Raw genomic sequence first — 27523 nt, 5'->3', positions numbered from 1 at the left:
ATAAAGTTTTTGCCTTTTTAGGAAGCGTTGTTTGGCTAGTACATTTATAATTGACTAGAACTAGATCAGGAGATATTATGTTTATTATAAAGCAGATTCTCTTGCCCTCAGTGATTCAGCATAGGGAACATTTCTGGAAAATTCCTGATCTCCAATAGTTAAAGAGTCACACAACCTCTGCTCTTGACTGAGTAAGCATAGAGAAGCTCATCAACCCAACTGTTTAATCACTTTAATATGCTTTCTACAAAACCTCCACCCAGGATAAGCAGCTGTCTAAACTTTATCTCATTTGGGCTGTACGGAGACCTTTCTTTACCAGCTCAGCACAGATCCATAGCTGTCAAAGTCCGGATGACTCCCTGATCATGTTCTTGTGACTAGCTCATACTCTGCACAGTCCCCCGGAGCTTTAAAAACTGGCATTTGGAGGCTTCTGAGCACTTCCCTCTGGCACTTAGAACATTGGCAAAAAAGAAAAAAAAATCCACACCAGCATTTCAGGGAAGTAGGCATGTATCATTGGAAAGCAGAGGGATTTTTCAATCATTATTAAAGTGGCTCTGCTCAGATTTGACAACCATTACTGCTACATCTTAATGTAGTTCTAGTGATAAGATTACTAATGCTACAGTAATCATTTTCAGCATTATAAATGTGCACTAAGTAGGTGGAACAAATAGATTATTAAGTAAAATAGATAAAACTAAATTAAGCATGTCAGCTCACTCAAGCCTATTATACAGAACTGTTTAACTCATTTTGTTAAATAAATCCAGCTTATGTTTAATGGTGCCGCATGTGTTTTTTAAAATTGTAAAATATTAATCTGATTGCTTGATAAAGAAAGCTTAGATATTGACACATCTACAGAGATTATTCATGGTACTCCTCTGGATGGCTTCAATAGACAAATGATAGCAGGATAATCACAGACTTGTCAACTTCTCAGGCATTACTAACACACTTGTTATCTTTCTAAAGCTGTTACTTTATGTTCAGTGTCAAATATTAAAACAAAATCCTAAGCACTTTACTAGGGGTGAGGTTTCACTTAATAAATACTGTGTTGAGTGGGTTCTGTTCCACTAATAGTGGATACTTTCAGCAGTGCAAGGATCATGCTTCTTCTTCCAGAGAAAAACTCATTGTACTGGATGAGAGTTCATTCCTTTGCAGGAAAGTTCCAGCACTAATTGAACAGAATGTTTGAATCCAACTCAGTGTGTTCAGAATGAATATGTTACCTGTAAGTAAAATAATGGATCTGCAGAGTTAAAAGGTAATTTAAAACCCATTTGTGCCATATCTACCCAACTTATGAGCCTCCAAGCCAAATAAAGGCCACCAACTTTGTATGGCTGTCCATAAATGGCTCAGTAAACTTCCTGTATTTGCTGCTTGCCTGGGACTAAATCACAAGGGAAGGGGATATCAAATGCTTGTCTGCCTACAATATATGGCTATATTTGGTAGTGATGAATAGCCTTATATTCTTTCCATTTGAAATTCTCCCTGGATTTTAGGGTTTTAAATTGCTTGTTCTTGTTTATGGTATAACACCAAAATATGAGCAATTTGTCTTACTTCTGTTTTTTACTGTTTTTGGATTTGGTTAGATCACTTCACAAGTGCAATTTATCACATTGTTCAGTATACACTGATTTCTCCCTTATATGTTACAATGTGCATGAGTGAGGATACATATCAATTCAAATCATGCAAATAGATGTCTTGTTATGATTACATGTGATTACATGTGATTACGATTACATGTGATTATGATTATAATTACAATCATGTCATGATTTTGTTTTGTTCTGTGATGTTATTAATTGCAGCAGTTCTCTAAGTTACTTGACAGAAGACAGGTAAGCTAAAATAAGGGACACAGCCAAGTTACGGAGCACAATTTCATGGAATAGGTGATGCTCACTTGGCCCTCATCATAAATTGTGCTGGCATGGTTTCAGCCAATGTCCTGTAAAAGCTACATTCTGTAATTCCAGCAAAGCCAAAAATTGTGCATCTGATAACTCAAACACACATTCTATACGGAAACCTTTTATTCCGAGGGCTGATTTAGCCATTACAATTTGGCAACGTAAAACAATAGGATCCATTTTGTTGCATAAATTTAAGGGGAAATATTTCTTGCAAAACACAATCGTCATGATATGTGCAGCTGACTTTTGCTCTGCTGGACAAACTTTCTATTATTTTGCCGAAATAGTATCACCCATCTCTCTTTTACTCACAAAGAAAAAGAATGTTCAGGTAAATATAGCATGATAAAGTCATCTTGAGACTTTAAACTGATATGTGATTCAATTCTACATATTCTACATCCCACAAGGATGTTTTCTGACAAGTCTCCAACTGCATCCATCAATTGGAAGTCCACCTCAAAAGCTTGTAGCATTCTTTTTGTCCTGTAAATGCTTCATTCTAATTAACATACATTTATTTGTTCTTCAGATTTAATTAGTTAAGTTCTTGTAAATGCATCAGTGATTTATCAGTGACTGATATACTTCTGCTTTATCTGCCCAACTTCCACAGCATGTTGATGGTAGCATTCTACTGGAAAATGTTGCCACTCCAAATTAAATGGTTCTTCATCACTCAACCAATGCAAAGCTTCCTGTTGTCAGTGGATCCCACTCTTGTATCTATTGGCAGGCCATGCTAAAACTGCAAAAAATGGGTGTTTCATTCACAACCTATGAACAAACCTGCGAAGGCAACAGAGTCTGTTTTGGCTCCATTCTAACAATGAACTAGCTATATGAACTGAAATAAGATACTATGACAGAGACGTCTTTCTAAGAAATTATAAGAAATTCCTCTTCCAAACAAATACCAAAACAAACACTTCCCTCTTTGTTTACTGAAAGAAACGTGTTGGACTTCTCAGATTTTTAGAAACTCAGTAGGCAAATATATGTGTAATTCTTTCCACATTTTGTTTGAATCCATCAAGCCAGTGACACCAGATAGCTGATCAGAGTATTTTGATTATGAGTGTTGTGTGCTAGTCAACCTGACCCAATGGAGTTATTTTCAGGAATAAGGCCACAAAGTATAAATAACTGCCACAGACTGTAAACATTCTAATTATTTTTAAAAGGTTTTATTGCAATTACTGTGCAATTGGCAAGTAATCTCAGCCAATTTGTTTCTCTAAGATGAAACAACTCTGTAAAACTGTATTTTTATTTGGCTGGCAACCAAAAATTATTTCAGTTGATTAATCACCTGCCTTCTAGCTGATGAATTAATCAATTAAATTTTAAATATATTTGTGCCAAGAAGCTATATGGGTACCTTTTTGAGATACTGAATGAAGCGTAAAATAAAAGTTACTCTTCAGCATTACAAAAAGACCGCTTAAATATTTTCTTTTTTGTCTCCTATTGCAGTAACATACCAGTACAAAAATAGCCTTAAGAATTAATTTAAATGAATTAGCATGCTTTAATGAGTAACGTCCTTTTTTTCCTTTTAGAGAAGTAACAATCCTAGAAAAAATGAGCTAAGTCATTCATTTGCATCAGAGTTTCTTCAAATATAAAACTGCTATGTAATCATTATATAATGCACTCAACTTGCATTATAGTAATGTTGATGTTGCTCCAATGTACACTAATTGCTCATTTTCCCTAATGGTGTAATCCATAACTCAACAACTGAAAAATGTAGGTTAAGTGTACTCTATTCATGAAGGTCAATGGTATCAAGGGACTTTTCTACGGAAAAGGAAACCACAATTAATGTACAATTTCTGTAAGAATCAGTACACATCTTCTAAATTGGCCACACACTTAAGTTCCTGATTTTTTTTACTTAGTATAATTTGAATGTTCAAGTGACACAAGAAATGCTTCCATATAGGCTTAGAGCTGTACATTCTTCTGCAGTAACTGTAGATATCTGAAAAAAATTATGTCTATCACTCCATTAGGAGCACTATAAAGAAGAACCTATGATTGATCAAAGTCACAAACCACAGGGATGAACACACACAGCTTTTCATGGATCTAAATTTTCATCAAAAGTGACCGTGAGTTGTGGCAATGTAAGTATCTTACATTATCTGAGACAGTCTATTAAGGAGATCATAAAAATGACTATCATGAGAATGTTTGTATTCCTTCAAATGATAGTTTAGGCCTATAAATCCTGTGACTTTGAAAGCAAATGCACCAGCAGGGCATTTTGGCCAGTCAAGTGCTTGTCAACTCTCTTGTTCCTGTTATCCAGACAAGCAGCAAAAACACAAAGGAGGCCACAATACATGATTGGTGCACTGTGATTACCTGTGGTAGAGAATGGTTGCAAGTTCCTTGAGCAAAATGTTGCATAAACATTGTATAATTTATTAATTACATTGTATAATTTATTAATTACAGATGGCAGAAATTCTTAAGTCCAGTTTTATTTATGCTCATTTTATTTATGCTCATCCACTCATGAGCATTTGTATCAATCTAAATTATCTCAAAAATGCAATATTTGATTTTAACAGAGAATGTAAAAAACAACCAAAAATGTAAAAAGAAAATTATTATTCTTTAGGGTCCCTCCTCCCACCCCTGTTTCATACATCCTTTTATGCTTGGTACCAGTACCAGCTCTATCCTGGTTTAGCCCTAGTCCCAGCCCAAATACTGAAATTTGTTGGAGTGGGCTCTATGTGTGCTAGGTGGTTACATATTTTTAGGAGGAGGGGGATGGGTTAGGGGATGGGGACAGTTGATTAAGGAGTCTTTAGGATGGTTTTATAGTTTTATATAATTGTATTATCTTATGGTGTTTTTATGATTGTATCCTACCCAGGGACTATGGTGATGGGTGGGAAATAGATCTACAGAAAATAAATAAATAAAATAAATAATTAAATGACAGAAAAAAAATCTACAGAGGACTTACTCTTTTTCCAGGAGGTCCAGGTGGGCCTGCTTCACCTGAAGGACCTGGTGGACCCTGTAATAATAAATTACCAGTATTAGTATGTCACAGTTTCTTGGTGAGTACTATTAAAAAGCAAAAATGAGTATCACAATGAAGACAATTTCAACCATGTTTGATCTGGCATCTTCTGTGGTGAATGCACTAAGAAATGGTACTATGGTTGGGAAGGTCATTTGATACTAATTATCTACTGTGATTGCTCATTCTTTTTTTGCTATTAAGAAAAATGTTTCTTAACAGTACATGTGTTTGAGAGTGCCATGTATTGTTGAGAATAACTTGCAATTTTCCAAAACAAGGCGTTTCAACCCCCCTCCCTGCCCCAAAAGAGGCCACTTAAATATGCATTCCTTACTGCTTCACCCAAACAGCGACATTTTCCCAACTGTACTTACAGGTTGGCCTGGGTCACCATCTTCCCCTTTTTCTCCTCCTGTACCATCAGTGCCCTATGAAATTCACAAAATGAAAGAAAAATATTAATAAAATGGCCATATCACTTAACACAACTGAACTTAATGCCTACCCAAAAAGATGGAATTTTTTTGAAGATCACAACAGATTCTCAGAAAATGCTACTAAATCCTATTCATTTACTGCACACATTCTCCTGTTCCTCTGAAGAGGTCAGAGGGGCTTTCAGATGGTTCATAACTTACAGAGAGAGTCTGGCTTATCTTCAACAGCACAAATGTACCAGATATTAATACATGGCTTGACATTTTCTGAATGATATACTAGCTGAAATGAAAAAAAAAACCCTGCTTATTCAAAGCATGCATACACAGTTAAAACTGCATGATATCAGAGCTCCACTTCCATAACATTAAAAATAGTAATACTCATGGAACTTTGTGACTGTGATGCTACAGCATGTAGTCCAGAGCTACTTGCTATAGTCAGCTGCTGTATTGTAGGACCATACCTAAATCTTTGAAAAACAGGCTGGTTAAATAGCTGTAGCTTTCCCACAGCATAAAAGTTCCAGCCACTGCAGCATATGCCTTCATAACATCTCTATCAGACTACTGTAATGTACTGTATGTGGGGCTGCCCTAGAAAAGTGTTCAGAAACTTTAATTATTATGGAATGCTACTGCCAGGATAATGGATGGAGTGGGTCACAGGGGTCTTGATCCATTTCCACTGCCTCTTGAACTGATTCTGGGCCCAATTCAAAGTGTTGATGTTGCTCTTTAAAGTCCAACATAGTTTGGGACCAGCATACTTCAAAAGCAACCTTCTTCCTTAGAAACCTACTTGACCACAATGGTCTGAGTCCTCCACTGACTTCTGAGGTTAGATGAGTGACAATCTGAGAAAGGGCCTTCCCAGGGATATTCATTTGTACCAGTGGTGGGATCCAAAAATTTTAGTAACAGGTTCCCATGGTGGTGGGATTCAAACTGTGGCGTAGTGCCAATGGGGCTGGGCAGGGCATGACGGGGGCATGGTTGGGCATTCCAGGGTGGGGCGTTCCGGGGCGGGGCTGTGGCAAGGACACAGCCACTGCGCCGGTCCTTGGACGGGAAACAAATGCAGGCAGGCACAGGCTGCCATGCATGCCGGTGCACCTCCTGCTAGACTGCTTCAAGTTCTGCGCGCTACTGCTGAGAGGAGGGGCGTAACTAAGGCAAAAATCACGTGGCAAAATCACCAATTAGTAACCCCCTCTCGGCACACACAAATAATTAGTAACCTACTCTCGACACCTGTGAGAACCTGCTGGATCCCACCTCTGATTTGTGCCCCTCAATCAGTGTCTCCTCCAATGGGTGAAAACTCCCTGTCTCCTGGCATTCTCCCTTTTTTCTGCCTTCTTTTAATGTGCTGTTTTGTGCTTTATATATGTATTGTTAATGATCACTTTGAATTGGTTTTATGGCGCACTTTCATTTATGTCAGCTTTCAACATTAGCTGCCTTGGTGGCCCTCTCTGGGCAGAAAGGTGGGATACAAAGGTTGTAAATAGATTAAAATATACCCAGTTGAAAAATACCTTTAGAAGATCCAACTTCCACTGAAGCCACTAAGAATTACAATTTTTATTATAATTGTTAATCAAATATGCATTTTAAGATACTTACAGCAGGCCCAGGTTCACCGGGAGGACCGGGGTCACCGGGAAAGCCAACAGGACCCTATCGAAATAGAAAACAAAGGAAGGCTGGAAAACAAAGCAAGGCTGATACTATCCATCATTTTCAGAAACAAATAATTCTCAACAGAGAAGTTGTTTTTAAAGTTGTTATTAGAACTACTGTGGAATTAAACAACAGATCATCTCTATATAGGGTTAAAATGATAAACCAATCAAGAGAGTGCCCCAGCTCCATCTTGATTAGAATTTCTACTTTAAGGGTGTTGTTCTGATGATCTACTAATTAAATAATTTTGATATACATGTATCTTAAACCCTAACAATCTGAAATATGTTTAAATATTTGAAATGTTTGCAACATTGGGGACCTTTTATTGTGTGGAAATGTTAGCACAGAAAAGTTAACAGCATAGAAATGTAACAACAATAATAGGATGTTAAGGATTAGATGAAAGTCTTTAATGATGCAAGTCCTTAATGAGAGAATGCTCTTCCTAATTTTCAAGCTGTCTATGGATCTCATAGATATAAAAGTCCATAGCCACGAGAATGAGAGAGATTGTGAAAAGTGAATACATATGTTGAAACATTTAAAAAAACAAGAAAATATCAAAAGTTTTTTCCAATCTATTGGAAAAGCATTTTAAAAGAAGATACATAAAGATACTCAGCGTGCACAAGGTCAATTTTGATGTTTTCTGCTTTTGTGATTCCAAGGAATACAAATATTCATTTCTGTGACATAGAAACTGAAAAAAGTAGAACCCACTCAAACCCACTCAGAGCCTTTTGTATGCTAAAAATTATTTTAAGTGTATTTTCATTTTACAAGCAGCTAATTTTGAAGGGCTTCATGGTTGCTGGGGTTTTGTTGTTGTTTGTTTATTTTTGTTTCTCTGTTGCAACAACTGTGCCCTTTGTCTTAGATTTCCCCACAACTGAATTACTGGAAGAGCAGTCCAGGGATAGGAGACACACATTTAAGATTTCACTGACAAATTTGCCTCAATGAGATTCATGATCATACCCACTTTAAACCAATGGCTTTATCTTTAAATTGACAGACTCACTTACTGGATTGCCCTTTGGTCCATCATCACCCGGAGGTCCTTTAATACCAGGAGGTCCAGCTGCTCCTGGTGGCCCAGCCTCACCTTTTTCACCCCTTTCTCCTTTTGGACCCTGATAAGAACATTTACAATATCAATTGATGTACAGAACGGATACATCTGAAATGGCTAACAAAATAATCTGCAGATAGATCTGAAACTGCCATGATAATCATACAGATATATCATATAATCATAATCATTTTCGTTATTCATGGTCAGTATTGTAATTAGGAGATGATCTTTTGTCAAGGACAAAACTTAAGGTATGTCCAATCTCTACAAGGATACAAGTTGAAGAGCCTTCCAGGGAGAAAGCCCTGGGCACACAACTGGGAGCAGGATCCCAAGCCACAACTGGATGAGCCTCAGTCTAAAATTCAGTGGGCCCCATAAGTCACAGGACAGGCATGCAAACAAGCAAATATTGGATTGGATCCCACAGAATATTTTCAAATACGCCACTATTCTGTGTGGACTACTTGTTGTATTTTCATTGATTCATACAATATGCACATTGTTATTTCATTAAAAGGATACTGCTGTATTATAGTTGCTACTACCCTTGCACAAACTACATTTTTCTTTCCAAGTCAATCAGTACTGGATCTGAACAATGAAATGGAAATGTACGTACTCGAGCAGGGCAAAGGTTTAGAGAAATAAATGTGATCTGAAGATCGAAACGATTTCACCACCTGAAATACTGAGACTCCTGATGCCAGCTTGTAATATCACCTGAAAAGCTAGTCAGGTTACATTTAATCACTGCTACAAGTAACCATGAGCAATACTAACCAACCTTTACAAGGTGGAAAAAGCAAGCCTAAGAACCTGCCCCCTGGTATTTTTCTCCAGTTAGTATGCAAAGATTTAAAAATGTACCCATAACTCCCAACACAAACAGATGTCTGCCTTTACAATATGAGATTACAAAGTCTTCTATATAAGTGCATTCTCCACATAATAAATAATAAAAAGCAATAGTTACATTGGTGCCAGCTTCTCCAGGAGGCCCAGGGTTACCAGCTTCTCCAGGTTCACCCTATAAAAATTCAAGTTTAAATAAGCATTGTTCTCCTTGCATTTCTAATGACAAAAAAAATATATCAAACATTGCATTTGTCTACCTGAAGTCACTTCATCAGTCAGTTATTAGGTTGGTGAGGGATACTGGAAGAAAATCCCTCAGAACTAGGAAATGATGGGAAACTAGTTCAGAGTTATTTACTTTAATAGAAAACTGGTGACAGTATCATAAATAAACCTATAAATAAAATAATATGCCAACAAACAAATAAATCTTCATCAGAGACCTCAAGTGCCAACAGAGTACTTTTATTGGTGATGATAGCTTTTTAGATAAACAGATGGCTTGCAAGACACATGCAAGCAATCTATGCAAAGGCAAAAAAAAGTATACAGCGTTAAACAAATGCTTAAGTTAATTCATTCTTCTCTGGAGCCCAAGCTTAGAATTGCAAAAATAAATAAATACATATAACCTTTCAGTAATGAAAAGTGAAGGGCGAGCCCCCACCCTTGGTTTGAACTGGAATCAGTCTGATGTTCATAAAGTTTCTGGGACAGCTTTCATAAAAAGGTCACCTGTTTTCAGAGAATTCTTTCTTGACTAATAATATTGGTACATGTACATTGATAGTGCTATGAGCATTGCAATACTCCTGTGAAACTGGAGATGCTGCAATAACATGGCTCAGACATTTTCCAGTTTATTTTTTTATGCCCCAAACAACACTTTTGCAGTTTACAGGGTTGTTTTGAAATTTCATGCAGTTTGAGAGCAATCAACAAGATTTCCACTAAGAATAAGGATTAGAAGAAGAAGAGTTTGAATTCATACTCTGCCTTTATCTCTGCTCTTAGCCAGCAGAGGTGTAGTGGCTAAGAGCAGGGGCACTCTAATCTGGAGAACCAGGTTTGATCCCCTGCTCTGCCACTTGAGCTGTGGAGGCTTATCTGGTGAACCAGATTAGCTTGTGCACTCCAACACATGCCAGCTGCGTGACCTTGGGCTAGTCACAATTCTTTGGAGCTCTCTCAGCCCCACCCACCTCACAAGGTGTTTGTTGTGGGGAGGGGAGAGAGAAAGGAGATTGTAAGTCCCTTTGAGTCTCCTTACAGGAGAGAAAGGGGGGATATAAATCCAAAGTCTTCTTCTTCCTGTAAGGAAACTCAAGGCGGTTTACAAAATCCTTTTCCTTCCTCTCCCCTCAACAGACACCTTGTGAGGTAGGCAGGGCTGAGAGAATTCTGAACGAACTGTGACTAGCCCAGGGTCATTCAGCAGGAATGTAGGAATGGAGAAGCAAATCTCATTCACCAGATAAGACTCCACTGCCCATGTGGAGGAGTGGAGAATCAAGCCTGGTTTCCCAAATTAGGACTACCTGCCTTTAACCACTACACCACACTGGCTCTCATTAGACAACTTGTGCACCTGCAGCTATGAAGTATAAGGCTCCATTGAATTTTTACTGGGTACGCACAGGATTGCAGTTAACATCAAGCAGGCGAGATTTACAGTACAGCCAAATATTATGAACCGGCTCAATTATTAACTCACTGTGAGTAATTATCTCTCTGTATATATAAATGGAACCATGTGTTTGTTGCTTCGAGAATAACCCCGCACCTGCTGGCCCAAATGCTCTGAAAATTTCACAGACACTTACTCATTCCCCCGAGTGTGTTCTTACGTACCTCCCGCTGTCAGACAACATCTTTTTCCTGGCGCACTAGGCCATGAAGCTGCCTGTGTGTAACTGTCACCCTTAGAATGTTCGTGCCCTTAGAATGTTTGCTCAGATGGACAGATATGAGCAGTGAAAACAGTACATAGGCAATAACTCAAGTGGACATGAAACACATACACACGTTGCCATGTGAGACGTCAGGTGGGGTTCCCCCCCTCACATGCAGGTACCTTTCACTCTCTGTGCCTCACCCACTACTACCACACAACACACCTACTTTCAAACACATTCAGCGGAGGGAGAGGGAAGGGACGGAGGGGGAGGCATGCAAGGGAAGAGAAGTGAGAGAGGGGACAGAGAGTGAGGGGTGGCATGCAAGGGAGGGGAGGGAGTGGGCCCAGCATCTGGATATGCCCCACACACCCTAGCAGAGGGAGATGGAAGGGAGGGAGGGGGAGGGGTGGCATGCAAGGGAAGAGAGGGTGGGAGAGGGAAGGGATGGAGGGGGAGGCATGCAAGGGAAGAGAAGTTAGGGAGGGGAGAGAGTGAGGGGTGGCATGCAAGAGAGGAGAGGGAGGGGGCCCAGCATCTGGATATGACCCACCCACTCTAGCAAAGGGAAAGGGGAGGGAGGTAGGGGAGAGGTGCCATGCAAGGGAAGAGAAGTGAGAGAGGATGCGGTCACACACATCAATGACATCGCACAGTATCAGCCTGCACGTTTCCATGAGCACGTCCTGCTGGCCTCTGCAATTGATTTGCTCCTACTGTTCCTTTCCCATTTCATCACAATAAGCCACAGCAACGCGTGGCCAGGCCCCACTAGTATTCTATAAAGCCAGTTATTGATCAAAAGCAAACTACCCCAACTGGGAAGAATTAGTGTCAGGGACTCAGCCCAGTTCTCACTAAGAGAAGCAGCAATTGCTGATTCTGGACACCTCACTGTGCAAGGACAGACAATGGAAGTCTGCTTTAGCATGTGGTTGCTAAACAGCAAGTATTTTCATGCAACAAATCACCTACCAAAAAGGTTTGCATGGGCACATAGTGAAAGAACATCGGAAAGTTAGTTTGATGGGGTGGGAAATCATTCCAAAGCTTTCTTATATCTTCAGTAGACTGCATTTCATTACTTATCTGTATTAATCATAGTTTTAAATGAATGGCCAGGTTCCAAAGTATCATACAACTGGTTCCTCCTGCTCCCAAGGGGACTTTGGATTTCATTTTGTGAAGCACAGCATCCCCACCCCCAGACACATATACCTAGCAAAACTGAAAAAACTTTCAGAAGCAATTAGCTTAATGGCTTAATGGTAAATAAAGTCACAGAGTATAGTCAAGACCTTTGGTCGGTCTAAAGCGCTTTGGCTTTTAGCTTTTATGCTGATTGGCTGACTGAATGACAGAGGGTCTTCAGCCTGGTAACGGTGTTTTTTTTAAAGACTGAACATATGACTGGCTATTATTACATTATGAAATCGTAAATCTGCTACCATATTTAACATGCCTATGACAAATCTCCCTGGGATTTTAAATCAGAGGGTCAAAATCTGCCATGGAGGCTCTGCAAATCTATAAGCCCCAAACTTTTTAATCATGTTCTTGGTGCTGCTCTTTGTCATCCTCACAAAGCAGTGCTAGCCTGAAAATGATAGATGGAGGATCAAAGTGAAGCCAACTCCTAAGAAACACATCTTTTCTATCAAAAGCATCCGTAATTATTGGACTTCATGGTTGCTCAGTTACACAAATGCTGAAAAGGAACAAAGGTGGCCTACGCAGAATATGACACTAAAAGGTTGCAAATCTTCCAATCATTAGATAGGCAAAAAATGCACTTGTCAGGGGGATAAAAAACAGGCCAATGAATCAGAGTAATATCGTCAGCTATCAGTGTAATATCATAATGTGAGACACTGAATCAGCCAACACTTTGCAATACACAGGAGACCAAATTTAATAAAATCAGTTAAAATTTGCTCAGCACAAAGTACATGTTACCTTGAAGTTGCCACCAGAAATGGCACCCCAATGTCCCCATGTATAGCTCTTTCCGATGAGGGAATTCATCCTGTCATGTATTTCCTTGGACGATTCTACTTCACTAGCTGGGGCTAGTCTACTGATGGCATCATGCTTCAGGCTAAATGTTAGCACACATTATGGAGGAGGGAGAATTCAAAGCAAGAATATCCCTTTGTAGCAGTTGCCCTCATAAGACAATGTAGTGAAACATAACAGAGAAACAGAAGATACTTCTGCTTGCGTAGCTGAAGCTGCAGGAATAGGGCACACTTGAGCATTGTTGTGCTGTGGTTTCATCTACTCAACTGTATTCAAATTGTGGAACACAACTTTTGCCTGATGCTCTTATAGAGTGCATTGGTGCCATCTTTTTCAAGCATATAATGCTGGTGCTGGCATCTGATGCCAAGGCATGCGGTCTTCCCTTGAGCCTAGGGCCTGTCTTAATTATGCCATCATTTTATTCATCCCAGTGTTGTTCTACATGATTGGGAGCAGCTCTCCAAGTTTCCAGGCAGAGATTGACACAGGACAGTTTTAGGAATCTCCAGAAAACCTATGGTTTTCCCAAGAAGTGACATAGATTTATTTTTCTCCTGCCATTGCTCAGAGCATTGCCAGGAACAAAGGGTTGCCAGAAGGAGACTATAGCAGAAAACCTGGAAACCACAAGCACCAGCAATGTTGCTATGGTGGTAGTTCAGTTCTTCCTTTTCTTTTTGTATGCTGGCAGAGAGCTTCCCTTCGCCAGTTCAACACAAAATCAACAGTTCCGGCTCTTATCCTTCCCCACTGCCCCCCTTTTAATTCTTGCAGTTCTAAAAGAATATACTTAAGGGAGAAGTTACTTTTTAAAGAAGTTTATACTCCAGTATAAGGGATATGCTTTAGATTTCTAGCTCATTTTGAGAAGTCTAGAAGCATTAATCATTCAGGATTACTTAGCAGGTTTTTGTAGCAGTTGCCTTTGATCACATTGGTATGTACAACTGTGTGCACAGCAGAAGGAAACAACAGGCTAGTTAAAAATACATGGCATTCGCTAGGGCAAAAAGACATTTAGAGCTGGCTGACACATAAAGGGATCTTTAAAAATTGGTTTCACATAAAAAGTTTTGCCTTCCAAGGCAGTCATGCAGCTTTCATATGATCGAACGCTGCTCACTGAAGTCAATAATAGCGATAACATGGATGCCAAAAAATATTCTCCCACTCTATACAGCAGGCTGTGAATTGTATAATCTTGCATAATGTACATAGCCTGAAGCAATACTGTAGGCCAAAACATGCTTCCTCCCACGCACCACATAAAGGAAACAGGAAACATTATGCAATTCTACGATGTGAGGAACCTCACCGTTTGCTATAAAGATGAAGGAGCTGGCAAATCTAACCTATCTAAAGATTCACATAGGTGAAAAAAAATTAAATCTTCAGTTGGTTTTTTAAGACTGAGGCCTAATTACGTCATCATTTTAATGTACACCCAGGAAGCTTTGCATTACTAGATGGTGGTGGAAAGTTCCATAAAATCTCAGCTGATTTATGGCAGTTCTGTAGGGTTTTCAAGGTAAGAGATATCCATAGGTGGCCTGCCTATGTGTAGAAATCTAGAACTTCCTTGGGTACTCATCCAAATAGGATTAATTGTTGGAAGCCACTTCAAGCCCATGAATAGAGCAACATATGATGATGATGATGATGATGATGATAAAATGGACATAGATTGATTTGGATGCACTGGATAGAAAAACTTGGAAGTTTATGACAATGCACAGTGCTTTGCACCCACATAGTGATACTGATGGATTATACCTTCCCCAGAGATCTGGGGTCAGGGGGTTACTGCAAGTAAAGTAAACAGTGGAAGAGGAGAACCATGTGCTCGCCAATTTTGTGAATGAAAGTCAAGAACAGACATTGATTGAAGTAAATAACAGATATTTGCTGAAAGCCCAAAGAACCAAACAGGAGTACAGAAAAAAATGTGATTAAAACAAGGACTGAAAGCTGGCACAACAAAGCATTGCATGGCCAATTTCAGGGGAAGATCAAGGACAATGTGGACAACAAAAGACCTGGCTGTGGTTAACAACTGGAATTTTGAAAAAGAAAACTGAATCTCTGATTTTAGCTGCTTAAGAGCAGGCCATTAGAACAAATATGATCAAGGCCAGAATTGAAAAATCCACAGATGATGCAAAGTGAAGATTGTCCAAAGAAGCTGATGCAACTAGATCATGTCCTCAGCTGCTGCAAAATTACATTAGGACAGTTAAAAACTGGTGGGAACATTCTCCAGAGAAAGTCACAGAAAATGAGAAGGTCAAGGTCTTGTGGGATTTTCAAATCCAAATGAACACAGTGTTAGCACATAATACACTGGAACATCACAGTGATCGAGGACAAGAAAGTGACCATCATTGACACAGCAGTACCTGGTGACAGCAGGGTCATTGAAAAAGAACATGAGAAGGCAGAGCCGTATGGAGGGGAAATGGCGTCTGGGGACAAAACCTCCTCTGGGTGCTCCCCTGTGGGTCACGGAGCCCCCCATGGGTTATGGAGCCCTGCCCCCACTTCTAAAATAGGCTAAAAAAGAGGCCAGCGGACAAGCAAACGAACAGCGGCCTCACCTTACGCGGTTCCTGAGTTTCACAGCTGGTGGTGGCCGCAGCGCAAGCAGAGGGGAGGGCACACACACACTGGGCCTCCATGACTGATTTTGTGCCCGCCACATGACCAGATGGCATGCGCCTGGGGACATTGGGTACCCCATGTCACTGGGAAGATACACCTCTGTGAGAAGGTCACTAAATACCATGATTTGAAAACTGAACTTCAGCATCTATGGGACAAACCAGCTGAGGTCATCCCAGTGGTAATTGATACCCTGGGCGCCATCCCGAAAACACTAGGGCAGCACTTGAAACATCTTCAAATTGACAAAATTAACATCCATCAGATCCAGAAGGTAGCCTTGCTGGGATCCACATGAATACGATACTGATACATTACAACTTGCTAGGCCTCTGGGTGAGGCTCAAATTATAATTAAAGGGCAACAACCACCTAAAGAACTGGCAGCTGTGAAATCAACCAAAATAATAATAATGACTGTCCTTGCTTAGTATCTGAGATCAGATGAGACCCTGGGCTATCCAAGTTAGGGACTGTGTTGTGTACCTGCAAAGTTTAACTGTAATGCTAGGTATTCGGCAATGTGGTATATTGATCTGTGCAGTATGGTTAGCCCAGAATCCATTTCTCTTAGAGGAAAACAAAAAGACCTGTATAAGCCACTAAGCTGTCATAACATATTAAATTTACAATGCTCTTTGCTCCTCATCGCATGATACCAGTAAATGATTTATTCAATAAATAAATAGGAAAGAAATGATGGTGCATTGGGGCCGATTCTATTATGATGATAGGTTGAGCACATTGATAAGGAACCTTTGAGTCCTTCTGATGTTATCTGAATAGAAAGCAGGTGTTGCCTGAAGGGGTTATGCAGAGGTGATGGCAGGTAGGAGAGGAAAGCGGGTATGAAAACCCATGTTTGATGAATGCCAGTGGGAGTGGGACATATAACACAAAAAACTAAGAGGAAAGGAAAACCTTATCAGCTGCACTAGGGTGAGTTACAGGTCTTGTTATCTAACTAAGCTAATTAGGTGCAGCTTTCTTTGGACCTGGGGCTTTTTCCTGGTAATGATTAAGTGGCCCATGACAAACTGCAGTTATTTTGACTGACCCATGACTTCACTGTTTCTGAATTCAAAGCTCTTAGAGAACTGCACCTGTAGGTGTTAAAGAGCTGTGTAGCATAGCCAAAAAGAATATTTGAAGGACTCATTGAGTTTAAAGGTGAAACTATTTGCTGCCTGAGAGAAGTAACTAATAGCCATCCCCCTTGTTAAACCTTCAATAATACAACAACATGATTTTGAATGGTAAAAGGTTGGCTATAGCCTTTTATTTAACATATTGATTCAGGGTAAACAGAATCATAAGGCACAGCATGGGGGTCCGATCTGTGTGCTGGGCAGCCCAGCAACCTACATTTTCCTCTCGCCCGCCAGCTGAGGAAAGTGCCACACATTGGAGCAGCTATGAGAGTTTCCAGATGGGCGGTGGCCACTGACTGAAGACTCGTTTGCTGCCAGGGGCGCAAGCCATAGAAGCCCATGTCTGGGCATGCATCCCATTGGCTTGTTCCACCCCAAACCTCTTAAGGAGGTTCCATCAAAGCAGGTATCTCCCCTGCTGACCCGCACCTATAGATCAGTCCCCCAAGCGCAACTCGGCAACAGCTATAACAAATTAACATGCATTAACAAACACCAAAGCGAGGGAGAGGAGGGTGGGAAATGCGTCCGGTTCGGCTGAAGTGGGGGAGAGCGAGGCCAGGCCAGGCCTTATATAGGCTGCCTGGCCTGCATCCCCAGTGACGTCAGGGCAACCCCCTGATGTCGCCAATGGCGCCCAAGTGCCTGCCGCACGGGCGTGGCAGGCAGGCTGGGACCTCGCAAGCCTGGGACAGTGTCTCACGAGGCCAGGGAAGGTGGCAGCCAGAGGCCAGGGCTGTCCCTTCCCTAGCAGCCATGGCAGCCATGATAAGTTGCGGCCACTTCTTTAGATAGTGCTTCGGTTGTCAGGAGAGTTTGCCCAGTATTATGGCAAGAAAACAAAGGATTAAGACAGAATAAATTTGGTTTTGAATATTCTGTTTTGTAGCATCATAACCTAATAATCCCAATCAAACATAACTCTAAAGTTTCTAAATATCTGCCCAAATATGCATAAATGCAATTCAGTTCACTTGACCTCCCCCCATTTTTCATTATTAGTGTAGCCTCTTATGACCCCATACCAAAGCTCACTCTCACAAGAACACCTCTAGATTCAACCCAAAATTATTATTTGTTGTTAAATAATTTGAAGTCCTCTGTAAGTAAATAATTTGAACCATTTCTTCAATTTGCACAGATAAATCAGGGTGTGTGTGTATATGTGTGTGTGTGTGTGTGTGTGTGTGTGTGTAAGCTTCTGCTAAGTGGAGATTTGAACATTGCCCCCCTTAAGCTGTAGTCAGAAACATTAACTAGTATATTAGGTTCTGTTCTGCAGAAAGATTATAGTTTGGTCAGTTGAGGTGCAGCTATTGAAAAAACTGTATGCTTCCACATTAGAATATAGTCCCAAACAAATATGAGAATTATCATTCATTTTTACATGATGCATTACTGAACATGGTACTTTGATACAGGAGAATTAATAGTAGTTTTGTATGGTAATAGTATTTTTACTTTCAAACGTACAAATGGATGGGAGGAGCAGTGCTAAGTAGGCACTCGGATTCAGATGGAGCATTTCTCTGGTCTCCCTCCTTCCTTCTCCACCACTCCCTTTTCTCTTTGCCTTTTAACCTATTTTCCTCCACCCTCCCCCTTTCATGTTCACTCCTGTCCCTTCCTGGACCAAGCCCTGCTTCCAGACCCTGACTGGCTCTTGGGCTGTCAGTTGGGTTTTGTTGGGCCATTGACTGGTCCTCTCTCCTGAGAGCTTGCCTGAACTTTTAAGGAGCAGGGGCTGGGATATTTGGCCATGTCTTGCCAGCTGCTACCTTGGCTGATTTCCGTGGGTCACCCTGGGCCTTCCTTGCAGCCCTGTCACTTCCCCAGGGCCCCAGGTTGCTGACCAGCCTGGCAAGTCTTCCCTGCAGGCTGCCCGGGCTGCAGACAGTTCTTCCGCCACCCACCACTGCCCTGGGACATTCCCCCTCACCCAGCTGGACCTCACCCTACCTGCCTCCCTCCTGCTGTGGACTCATTGGGATGTCACTTTGCTGCTGCTGGAGGGCAGAGGAGGCTGCGCCCATCTCCTCCGAAGTAAGTGGGAAGTGGGGTGGGAGAGTTTGGGCCAGCAAATGGCACTAGCCCTAAATACATACAAACTAAATTTCTTGGAAACATAATAATTTATTAGTGAGAGTCCTATAAAATGAGGTTACAGATATGTTCATGGTTGACAGTATTAGAACCCTGTCAAAATTTAGTTAGAAACCACAACAGAACTTGCTCAATATACTCTGGACTCCCTCACATAAAGTAATTTTAGTGGTTTATATCACCCAACAGTGGCAAAAATACTTGCACAAACCAGCTGTGATAACACTACTCCTTACTTTAAAGCTCTAACCATTTTTTCACGTTCACAACACTCATTTTTGACTGCCTTGATTATATATCCTTTCACTACTTAAAAACTCTCTATAAAAATCTATATCTGAGCTACATCATTCCCTCACAAGTAAGTGGGTGAAAAAGATCCACTCTCACAGCTGTCTTTGCAGTGTTGTCTAGTGAAATACTACAAAAGCACTGCACTATTATGTTAATGTGCATCTGTTTTAAACTGAATACTAGATCATAAATGCAAAAAAACCCTCTGAGGTAGGAGCCCCTATATTGAACAAAAGCAATTCTTGCAGCATAATTTCAAGTATTATTAGTGCTGCAATATCAGCCTCTCAGTAAGATTCCTGTTATTTTGTGACAGGGCAAAATTGTGCTTGGATGACTGAACTTTGCTGCTTTCTTGAAATGAAGCAAGCTTGTGCTAGAGGGTCCCATGCAGAAAATTAAAAGTTACCACATGCACAACACAAAGCTCATGTCATGGAATTCTGTAGATTAGGATAAAGTCATGGTAGATTTGATTACATGTTTATCTGACACTTTTGTCTGACTTTTGAATGTACTGTCTAACAGCCTTACTCTGTAGAGAATCCCATATATGAGCTAGCCATCTGTTCCCTGTTGAGTCATGAGGTAAATGTGTGACACGAGTGCTATATATGTAGATTCAACCCGTTGCAATTTCTTTTCCTTTTCAGAATGAGCTCTGCATGTGTATGGACCTGTACTTGAGTCACATAATACTTAGTATGCACGGTGAGAAAACATATTCACGCCCCACTACAGAATGCACACCAGTAACCTTGCTAAGGAATGCGGGAACTGGCTTTTCATTTCCTTGGTTGCTTAATGAGCTATTTCTGTCAAATGCTTAAAACTTTTGGGGTTTTTTTTAGCACTGTTGTAAGCTGAAGGACCATGCTATAATAATGCAATCCTGCAAGGACAGCTGGGTCTCTTGTGTGCTTCTCCCCTATTCAAACTCTGTATGTGGGATGCATTATGTAAATTGCTCAAGCCCCACTACTTTGTATGTACTTTGTTCAATATATTCTTTACCCTAGACATAGAAATGTTTAGGAAAGTCAACCAACCAACCAACCAACCAAATTCTTTCCTGTCCCATCTATCCACCACTGCAGCAACTTCCTGCCCACTTTATACTGGTTGCTCACAAATATAAGTGAATTGTAGGGGCAGCAGTTGAAGATCCTATCTGAATTCTCCTTGGAGCTCTTGCCACATCTCCCTGTCCTGCCTCTTATTGTTAATATCTTCCTGTTAAAGCTGAACACACAGAAGCATTCTTGAGGGAATATCCACAGCAGAAATATTCTACATTCATTTTTAGCACCCATATAAATGTATGATAGTTTCCAAGGACTCTGAAGGGAACTGTCTGTCCTGATTTCCACTTTCAGCTACCTCCTGATGAATCTCCTTGTTACTGGCCCTTTCCCCACTTACCTTAAACCCCGCGCTACTCAAGGAGAGTAGCGCGGGGTCCCTCGGCACTCCCCACTGAGAGGGACGGCGACAGCGCAGCTGCCCCAACGCTGCTGCTGTCGCGCCCCTCAGCGCGAGGCATTCCTAGCGCTCTTTCAAAGGGCACCTTTTGATGACCCCGCGCAAAGTGCGGGGTCGTGGGGACGCCCGGTTGCGCGCCAGGGATGCCGCGCTCTGGGAATTGCCCTCGGAAAAGGATAAGTGGGGAAAGGGCCACTGTAAAGTTCCCACTTCTGAAATCGCCTGCAGTTGTGTTGAACTTCTGGGACAACTTTCTGCTGATATAAATGTTGAACTTAATAGCACTGTGTAACATCATCTACATCTTGCACCAGGTCCCAAACTCCAAGTCCAGGATTAATATCTTTCTAGTGTCACTACCCCTCAACTTGGCTCCATGATCAATCAACAAGGTGTCCAGACATGACTTAAGCAGCAATCCACCAAATCAATGAGAAAATAGCTGAAGTCAACCATTATTGCAATATTTTGCTCTTACTTCCTTATGTATCTCAAGATCACTTTTACTGTTTAGGTCAGGCAGGTGATAGTACACAGCAATTTTTAAGTTACTACAAGGACCAAGTATCTCCATCCATGAAGGAGTTTAAAGCTTTTTTTGGACTCCTTGCCTTCTTTGATATACAGAGCATCCTTTTCTGCCCTGTCTATAAATATAATAATATTCCATTGAACAATTCTAGAACAAGACAGTTCTACAGGCTCCTGAAGGTTTCATCCACATACCTCTGTGTCTCTTTCACAATTCCCCAGTTTGGCAACCCTAGCTTCAAAAGAACAAAGCTGATTCCTGACAGCTAAGAGCTCCATACATCAATGTCACACCCACAGCTTCTGTACAGTAGGCAGATAATCATACAAGTAGCACACTCTAAAAACACTGAATAGCTCCATCCATCTGTTGGCTTCAACCTTTATTTCTGACTTCATCATTTAAAGCTGTTAAGTTTAAAGATAGGCGCTTACCCAAAACTAAACAGATTCCTACACTGAGAAGGATAATGTATAATGTGCTGACTTCCTTGCCCTGTTGCTAAATTCACACAGGAACTCAACTCAACTCTTCTTTTTGCAAGGTCCTTAGTGACTGGGGTTCTTTTTTACTTCCATTCAAACTTTCTTACCTAATTACCACTAAAAAACCCCCCTAATCCCTCTGGTTAACATACAATGTTTTCTCACTCTGGTTGCATGTTGTCAGGAAGAACTGCATTCGTGGGGAGCTGAACTCTGATTTTAGGAATCCTGTGGCACAGAGTGGAAAACTGAAGTACTGCAGTCAAGTGTTCTGCTCATGACCAGAGTTCAATCCCAACAGAAATTGGTATCAGGCAGCCTGCTCAAGGTTGACTCAGCCTTCCATCCTTTCAAGGTCAGCAAGTTTGCTGATGATAAAGTGTAGATGACTGGGAAAGGCAATGGCAAACCACCTGTAAACAAAGATTGCCTAGAAAGCATTGTGATAGGATGTCATCCCATGTGTCAGCAATAAACCAGTGCTTGTACAGAGAACTACCTTTACCATTACCATTTGAACTCTGCTTACTCAGCTGAGGTATGTGGTTCCACCCCCAGGTATCAGGCAATACAGACTGACTCAGCTCAATCAGCAACAGTCCCTACCACTAAGATCCACTGTAACCGACCACACAGCCAGTAGTGTTGCACCAAGGGGGGGGGGTTGCACAACTCACTGGGCACATGCCCCTGCGGGGGTGTGGCAAGGGCATTCTGGGGGCATGGCAGGGGCTTTCCAGGGGCGCAGGGCACATGTGTGCCCCGGGCGCAGTCCCCCCTCGTTCCGCCCCTGCACACAGCTAGAACAAAAACAAGCTTCAGGCAAACAAACACACTATACACTGCTAAAAAACAAGCAATCTCAAGCAAAAAGACACATACTCCCCCCCCCCCCCACATACACACCTTCGCCTCCTGCACCAATCCCACACAAAACTACCCTATTAGCATATCCTGTTTGCACATTCTGGTTGTGAACTTTCAGAAAACAAAAACTGTGTCACTTTCAACAAAGTCAGAAGCTCTGGAAGCTCTACTAGTTTCATTTTGAATCCTTATCGCTCACTAGACTACCATATATTCTCAAAGTTTCCTCCTCATCTATGAGGGAGAATAATTTTGGTTTGTTGGTTTTGATTATTATGCCCACAAGCAGATAATCATCCTGTGAAATTACCTCAATGACTGAAAAATGCACACATACCTACATGACATAGCAAAAAAATAGTTGAAAATTATTCATTTTCTTACCTTCTCACCAACACCTCCAACAGAGCCAACTGAACCAGTAGGACCTTGAGGACCCTAGAATGATGGCGATAGTAAGTTGTAAGTTATGTCATGTGTGAATTATTTTTTAAATGAATGCAAAAGCTATTAGAAGTGTGAAGTTTCTTACATCAGCTCCATTTGGGCCTTGAGGACCTCTTGGGCCAGGGGGTCCAGGTGGGCCCTATAAATGTACAAAAAGAAATTCAACAACTTAACCAAGGCTATAGAAATGCTAATCAGCACAAGGAAGGTACAAAGTTTTTCAGAACTAGTTAAGAGCTATAAGTTGCAATGTATTTAGAAGAAGAAGAGTTTGGATTTATACCCCCCTTTCTCTCCTGTAAGGAGACTCAAAGGGGCTTACAATTTTCTTTCCCTTCACCCTCCCCCCTCAACAAACCCTGTGAGGTGGGTGGGGCTGAGAGAGCTCCAAAGAGCTGTGACTAGCCCAAGGTATGTGTTGGAGTGCACAAGTCAATTCTCAACTTGACCCCAACTGTGGATACCTAAATCTGGAGGCTGAAGCCATGAACAGACAAGGCAGCTATTTCTGCAAATCTGAGAAAAAACCCAAGTTTGCAAAAAAAAAAAATCTGAAATACAAACCCACACCCCACAGCATGATAGTGCTTGTAGCTTTAAGAAACAAATACTCTCAGCTATTCCCAGGAAACCCCAACAATATTTCCAGGCTTACAGCCTTGGTTTCTATCAGTAAAAAATGGGGGAAGGGACAGGTCCCTTTTAGGGGGGTTTTGGCTTTTGAGGGAGGACTAGAGTTGACAGACGTGGCAATAACCAGCTTGCTATAATGTGACCTGCCTGACTCACAGAGGCCTAGTTGATTACTAATGTTCAACAGCAGTTACCACACAAAAGTGCAGAAGTGGTATAGTAGTTAGAATTTCAGCCTAAGATCTGGGAGACCCAGATTTGAATCCACAGTCTGCCATGGAAGTTCACTGGGCCAGTAACAGACACTCGGTCTAACATACCTCACAGGGCTTATGAGAAAATAAAATGAAAAGCAAATGATGTAAGCTGATTTAGGCTTCCATTGTGGAGAAAGGTAAGATATAAATGAAGTAAATAAATAACAAATAAAATTGAAACTTGGAGGGGGAAATAAAAGGTTAGCACGTGAGATAGTGAGGTAAAAAAGAAAGCAGAGAGGATATGGGAGATACCAGAATGAGAAAAAGAGGAAATAGTGTGGGAGGGGTAGAGAGGGGAAAGTGACCCCCGCAATTCCTTTTAGGTTTTCTATATTATGCTACTGCACTACGAATGAACTGCAGAACACTCACAAATTGATATTTAAGAGAAAGTCAATATTATGTTTTAAATAATTGGTAATCATAACACAGGATATAAATCGATTCAAAGACATAAAGATATAAACCTAATAGGCGCGCGTGTGTGTGTATATGCATACATGCATGCTTGTATTAGTTAGCTAGTGACTATGACTTGGTTCATGCTCTTGCAGAACAGTCTACCCTCACCTGAGGATCTTTTGAGTGGAGACAGACAGGAAAAAGGATATATAGATTATATTATTTGTGATATACTTTATGCCAACTGTATACAGCTTTTTTTTAAAAAAAAACCAACAGCATACCATTGGACCAACATCTCCATTTTCACCTTTTTCACCTGGTGGACCAGGTAGACCCTAGGGATAGGAAAGATGAACAATGAAATTACACAATTATTTAAACTGGAGTGATACTGTAGGAACATTTCTGAATGTCGGTTCTGTACTTCTGTGATAGTTTACTAATCCTCTGCCTACCTCTCCAACTCCAGGGATTCACATTTATGTCTAACAAAAGACAAAGCCAGACAAATGATGAGATTCTTGCACAAGAGTTTATCAAGATTAGAAAATTCAATACTATTATACATGTGATTCTAATACATATATTTCTGAATTGTAAAGCCAAATGCTTTTGTTAGGTAAAAAATTCTCCCACAGATATTTATGCTGGGGGGGGGGGGGGGAAAAAACAAACAAAACTTCTGTGATGGACCAGTTACTAAGCATTTCTCTATAATGCTGAAAATTCCACTTAAAGAAATTTACGTTGTGATTATTCTACATCCAAAAGAATCTGGGCAAACTCTTAATCCAGGTGAAGGTTTGCAGAAAGACACTGCTTAAGCCTTCTCCGCTGTTTTAAAGAAAAGAAACCCAGAGGACGATGCAATGTAGAACAGGTATCTAGAAAGGGAAGATATGAATAGTCCTAATACATAACTAAACAAAATATATCTTAAGTCTAGAAACAACCTCATGAAAGAAATAACTGTTCATAGATGAGATTTTGTTTTAAAACCAGTCTCTCATATATTTCTGTTCTAGCGTTTTCCCCCAGAATGACCAATTGGATACTTGTATACAGTTTATGTACTGCAGGGTCTTATTTGGGTTAGGACCATCATATGTGGGAGAGAAAGAAAGAGGGGCCTCTACCATCTCCAAATTGGGAGGAAATAAATACACAGTGAACACTGCATATGCAGACCCACAATTGGTCCACTTCAGGTCTTCCTAGCCCAGTGGTCAGGTGAAAGAAATACAGCAGAATTGCTGTTGCATTTTTTCAAACCGAGAACAACCTAATCCAGTTGCTTTTTCAAGGGACTCAATGCTGTAGCCAAGAGGTAAAGAAGGAATAAGAGGCAGATGGCAACAGAAGTGTGATTTCCCATAAGCTTTATGTATTGTTTTTGTTAGAAATCAAGCACAAATGAGGCAACTTCCACTTTTTCTTACTATATGAACAGTTCATCCATTCCATCCCCTGATTATGCAGAAGGTCAATAGACTGCTCTACATTTACACAAAAGGCTATAATGAATACTAATATGCATACTGAAATATATCCATTGATTGGAACAGATGCAAAATGGTTGTCAATGCATTCTTGTCTCATTACCAGTTTTTAAACAGGAGATAATGGCAGGTGTTTTCAATTATTTAGAGAGGCACTAAATGTTCATCTCTTACTGGATGTGCAGAACTAACTCGAACATTCAGATGTTGTACATTCATGCAGCAGACCAGTGTACTTGAATACTTAATGATTAGGGGTAAAACGTCTGCCTCATCTGTTGAATACACAATTTATTAAGTAGTTTGTTACAATACTCTTCTTTTTTATGGCCACACAATTGAGCTTTAATAAAGACTTTTTTTAAAAAAAAAACTGAAATTCAAGAAACCACAATAAAACTTATCAAGACCTTAAAATATGAATTTGTACAAATATTAAGAACATGGTCTTGAGTGGCAGGAACATCAGCTCTGTGCATTTGAGAAATGGCACTGCCCTTGGATCCAGAAGAGGTCTTTTTCATCCTCTTCCTCAAAGTAAGAAGTTGGGTGAGAAAAGAGAAAGCATTCCTACTTGGAATAGCAAGTACTGTGGAAGGTGAGGGGAGAAAGAAGACTCCACTGCGCCTATGGCTATATGTACATGCACAGGAAGGAAGAATTGTGCCCAGAACTGTTAAGAAATGTTTGAAACAATGTCTGATCAATAAACTAAACGATATATAGAATAATTGGAGCAAAAGATTCTTTGTATGATATCTATACATTCAGCACTAAAATAGCATGTTTCTGTTTTTTTTAATAGGCGGCAAATGTAATCAGAAAGAATCATGCCGATTTTAAAATCTCATTCTGCTTAAATCTCTCACAGAATCTGCAATCCTGCACTCCCTTAAAATCGGTGGGGTTTTTGCCACTGACTTCAATAGGAGTAGCACCAAAACCTTACTGATCCAATTCTTTAGCATCAGACTCAATCTTTAGCTGTTTGTGATAGTCTCTGAAGGAAAATTTGATACCATTTTGCACATTCAATAACTGATATGCTCAACTGCTAAAATTCTCCACTTCACAAAATTGAAAAAAAAAATGTTCCAGTAATGGCTGACTGCAATTTCACATGGATATTTTAAAAATGGGTTATGTAGAGCCTGATCAGCCACGTTCATTAAATTGGTAACCTGGGATTTTAATAGCTTGTAGTCATCTTGAAGCTAATGATTATACAATTGGCTTAAATGATAGTACTTGATAGAAGTAGCTGTTAGTTACTTATTTTGAGGAGTGAATAGATGTATCCATTTCATAATCTCCATAGATAAAGCTCTGTGCATTTGAGCAGATAACATACATAATATTACTGGCCTTGATCCAAGGCAGCATCAAGCTTTCAATCCTGTTCTCTCCATTGACAGCTGCGAAAAAGGAAAGTTAAGCTGTGCAATGGTACATCCAATGAAAAGCCGTGTAGCTATATCCAGAGGCGTAGCTGGGCCAAACTGCACCCGGTGCACAGTCTATATTTTCCGACCCCCATGGGCCCCCCTTCCCCCCTTAACTTAGTTCCTTTCCTTTTCCTAGAACTTTTTCAGGCTGAAAAAAGGCCTATTCACAGTTCAGGCTTAAAAACGGCCTGATGGGGACTATTCATCCCAGGAGACCTTGTGAGCCCCAAGGTCTTCTGGGAACTGTAGTTCCTCAGGCCATTTTTAGCCTGTACTGTGAACAGGCCT

At 40.6% G+C, this 27523-nt stretch overlaps 1 protein-coding gene across 1 annotated transcript in view; it reads right to left on the bottom strand.

Annotated features, from left to right (window-relative positions):
• The window catches only part of COL11A1 (collagen type XI alpha 1 chain), a 309931-nt gene that overhangs the window by 35163 nt on the left and 247245 nt on the right, over positions 1-27523 (bottom strand). The window contains exons 48-55 of the mRNA XM_048496576.1: positions 24573-24626; positions 23079-23132; positions 22931-22984; positions 9176-9229; positions 8150-8257; positions 7062-7115; positions 5370-5423; positions 4933-4986 (exon numbers count right to left, since the gene is read on the bottom strand). Of these exons, the coding sequence (XP_048352533.1) occupies positions 4933-4986; positions 5370-5423; positions 7062-7115; positions 8150-8257; positions 9176-9229; positions 22931-22984; positions 23079-23132; positions 24573-24626 (486 nt within the window). The remainder of the gene's footprint in view (positions 1-4932; positions 4987-5369; positions 5424-7061; positions 7116-8149; positions 8258-9175; positions 9230-22930; positions 22985-23078; positions 23133-24572; positions 24627-27523) is intronic.

Source organism: Sphaerodactylus townsendi, linkage group LG05, assembly GCF_021028975.2.
Source record: "Sphaerodactylus townsendi isolate TG3544 linkage group LG05, MPM_Stown_v2.3, whole genome shotgun sequence".
In the NCBI taxonomy this organism is placed as follows: domain Eukaryota; kingdom Metazoa; phylum Chordata; class Lepidosauria; order Squamata; family Sphaerodactylidae; genus Sphaerodactylus; species Sphaerodactylus townsendi.
The sequence above is the reverse complement of the archived record's forward strand: the minus strand, read 5'-3'. Positions and strand labels throughout refer to the sequence as shown.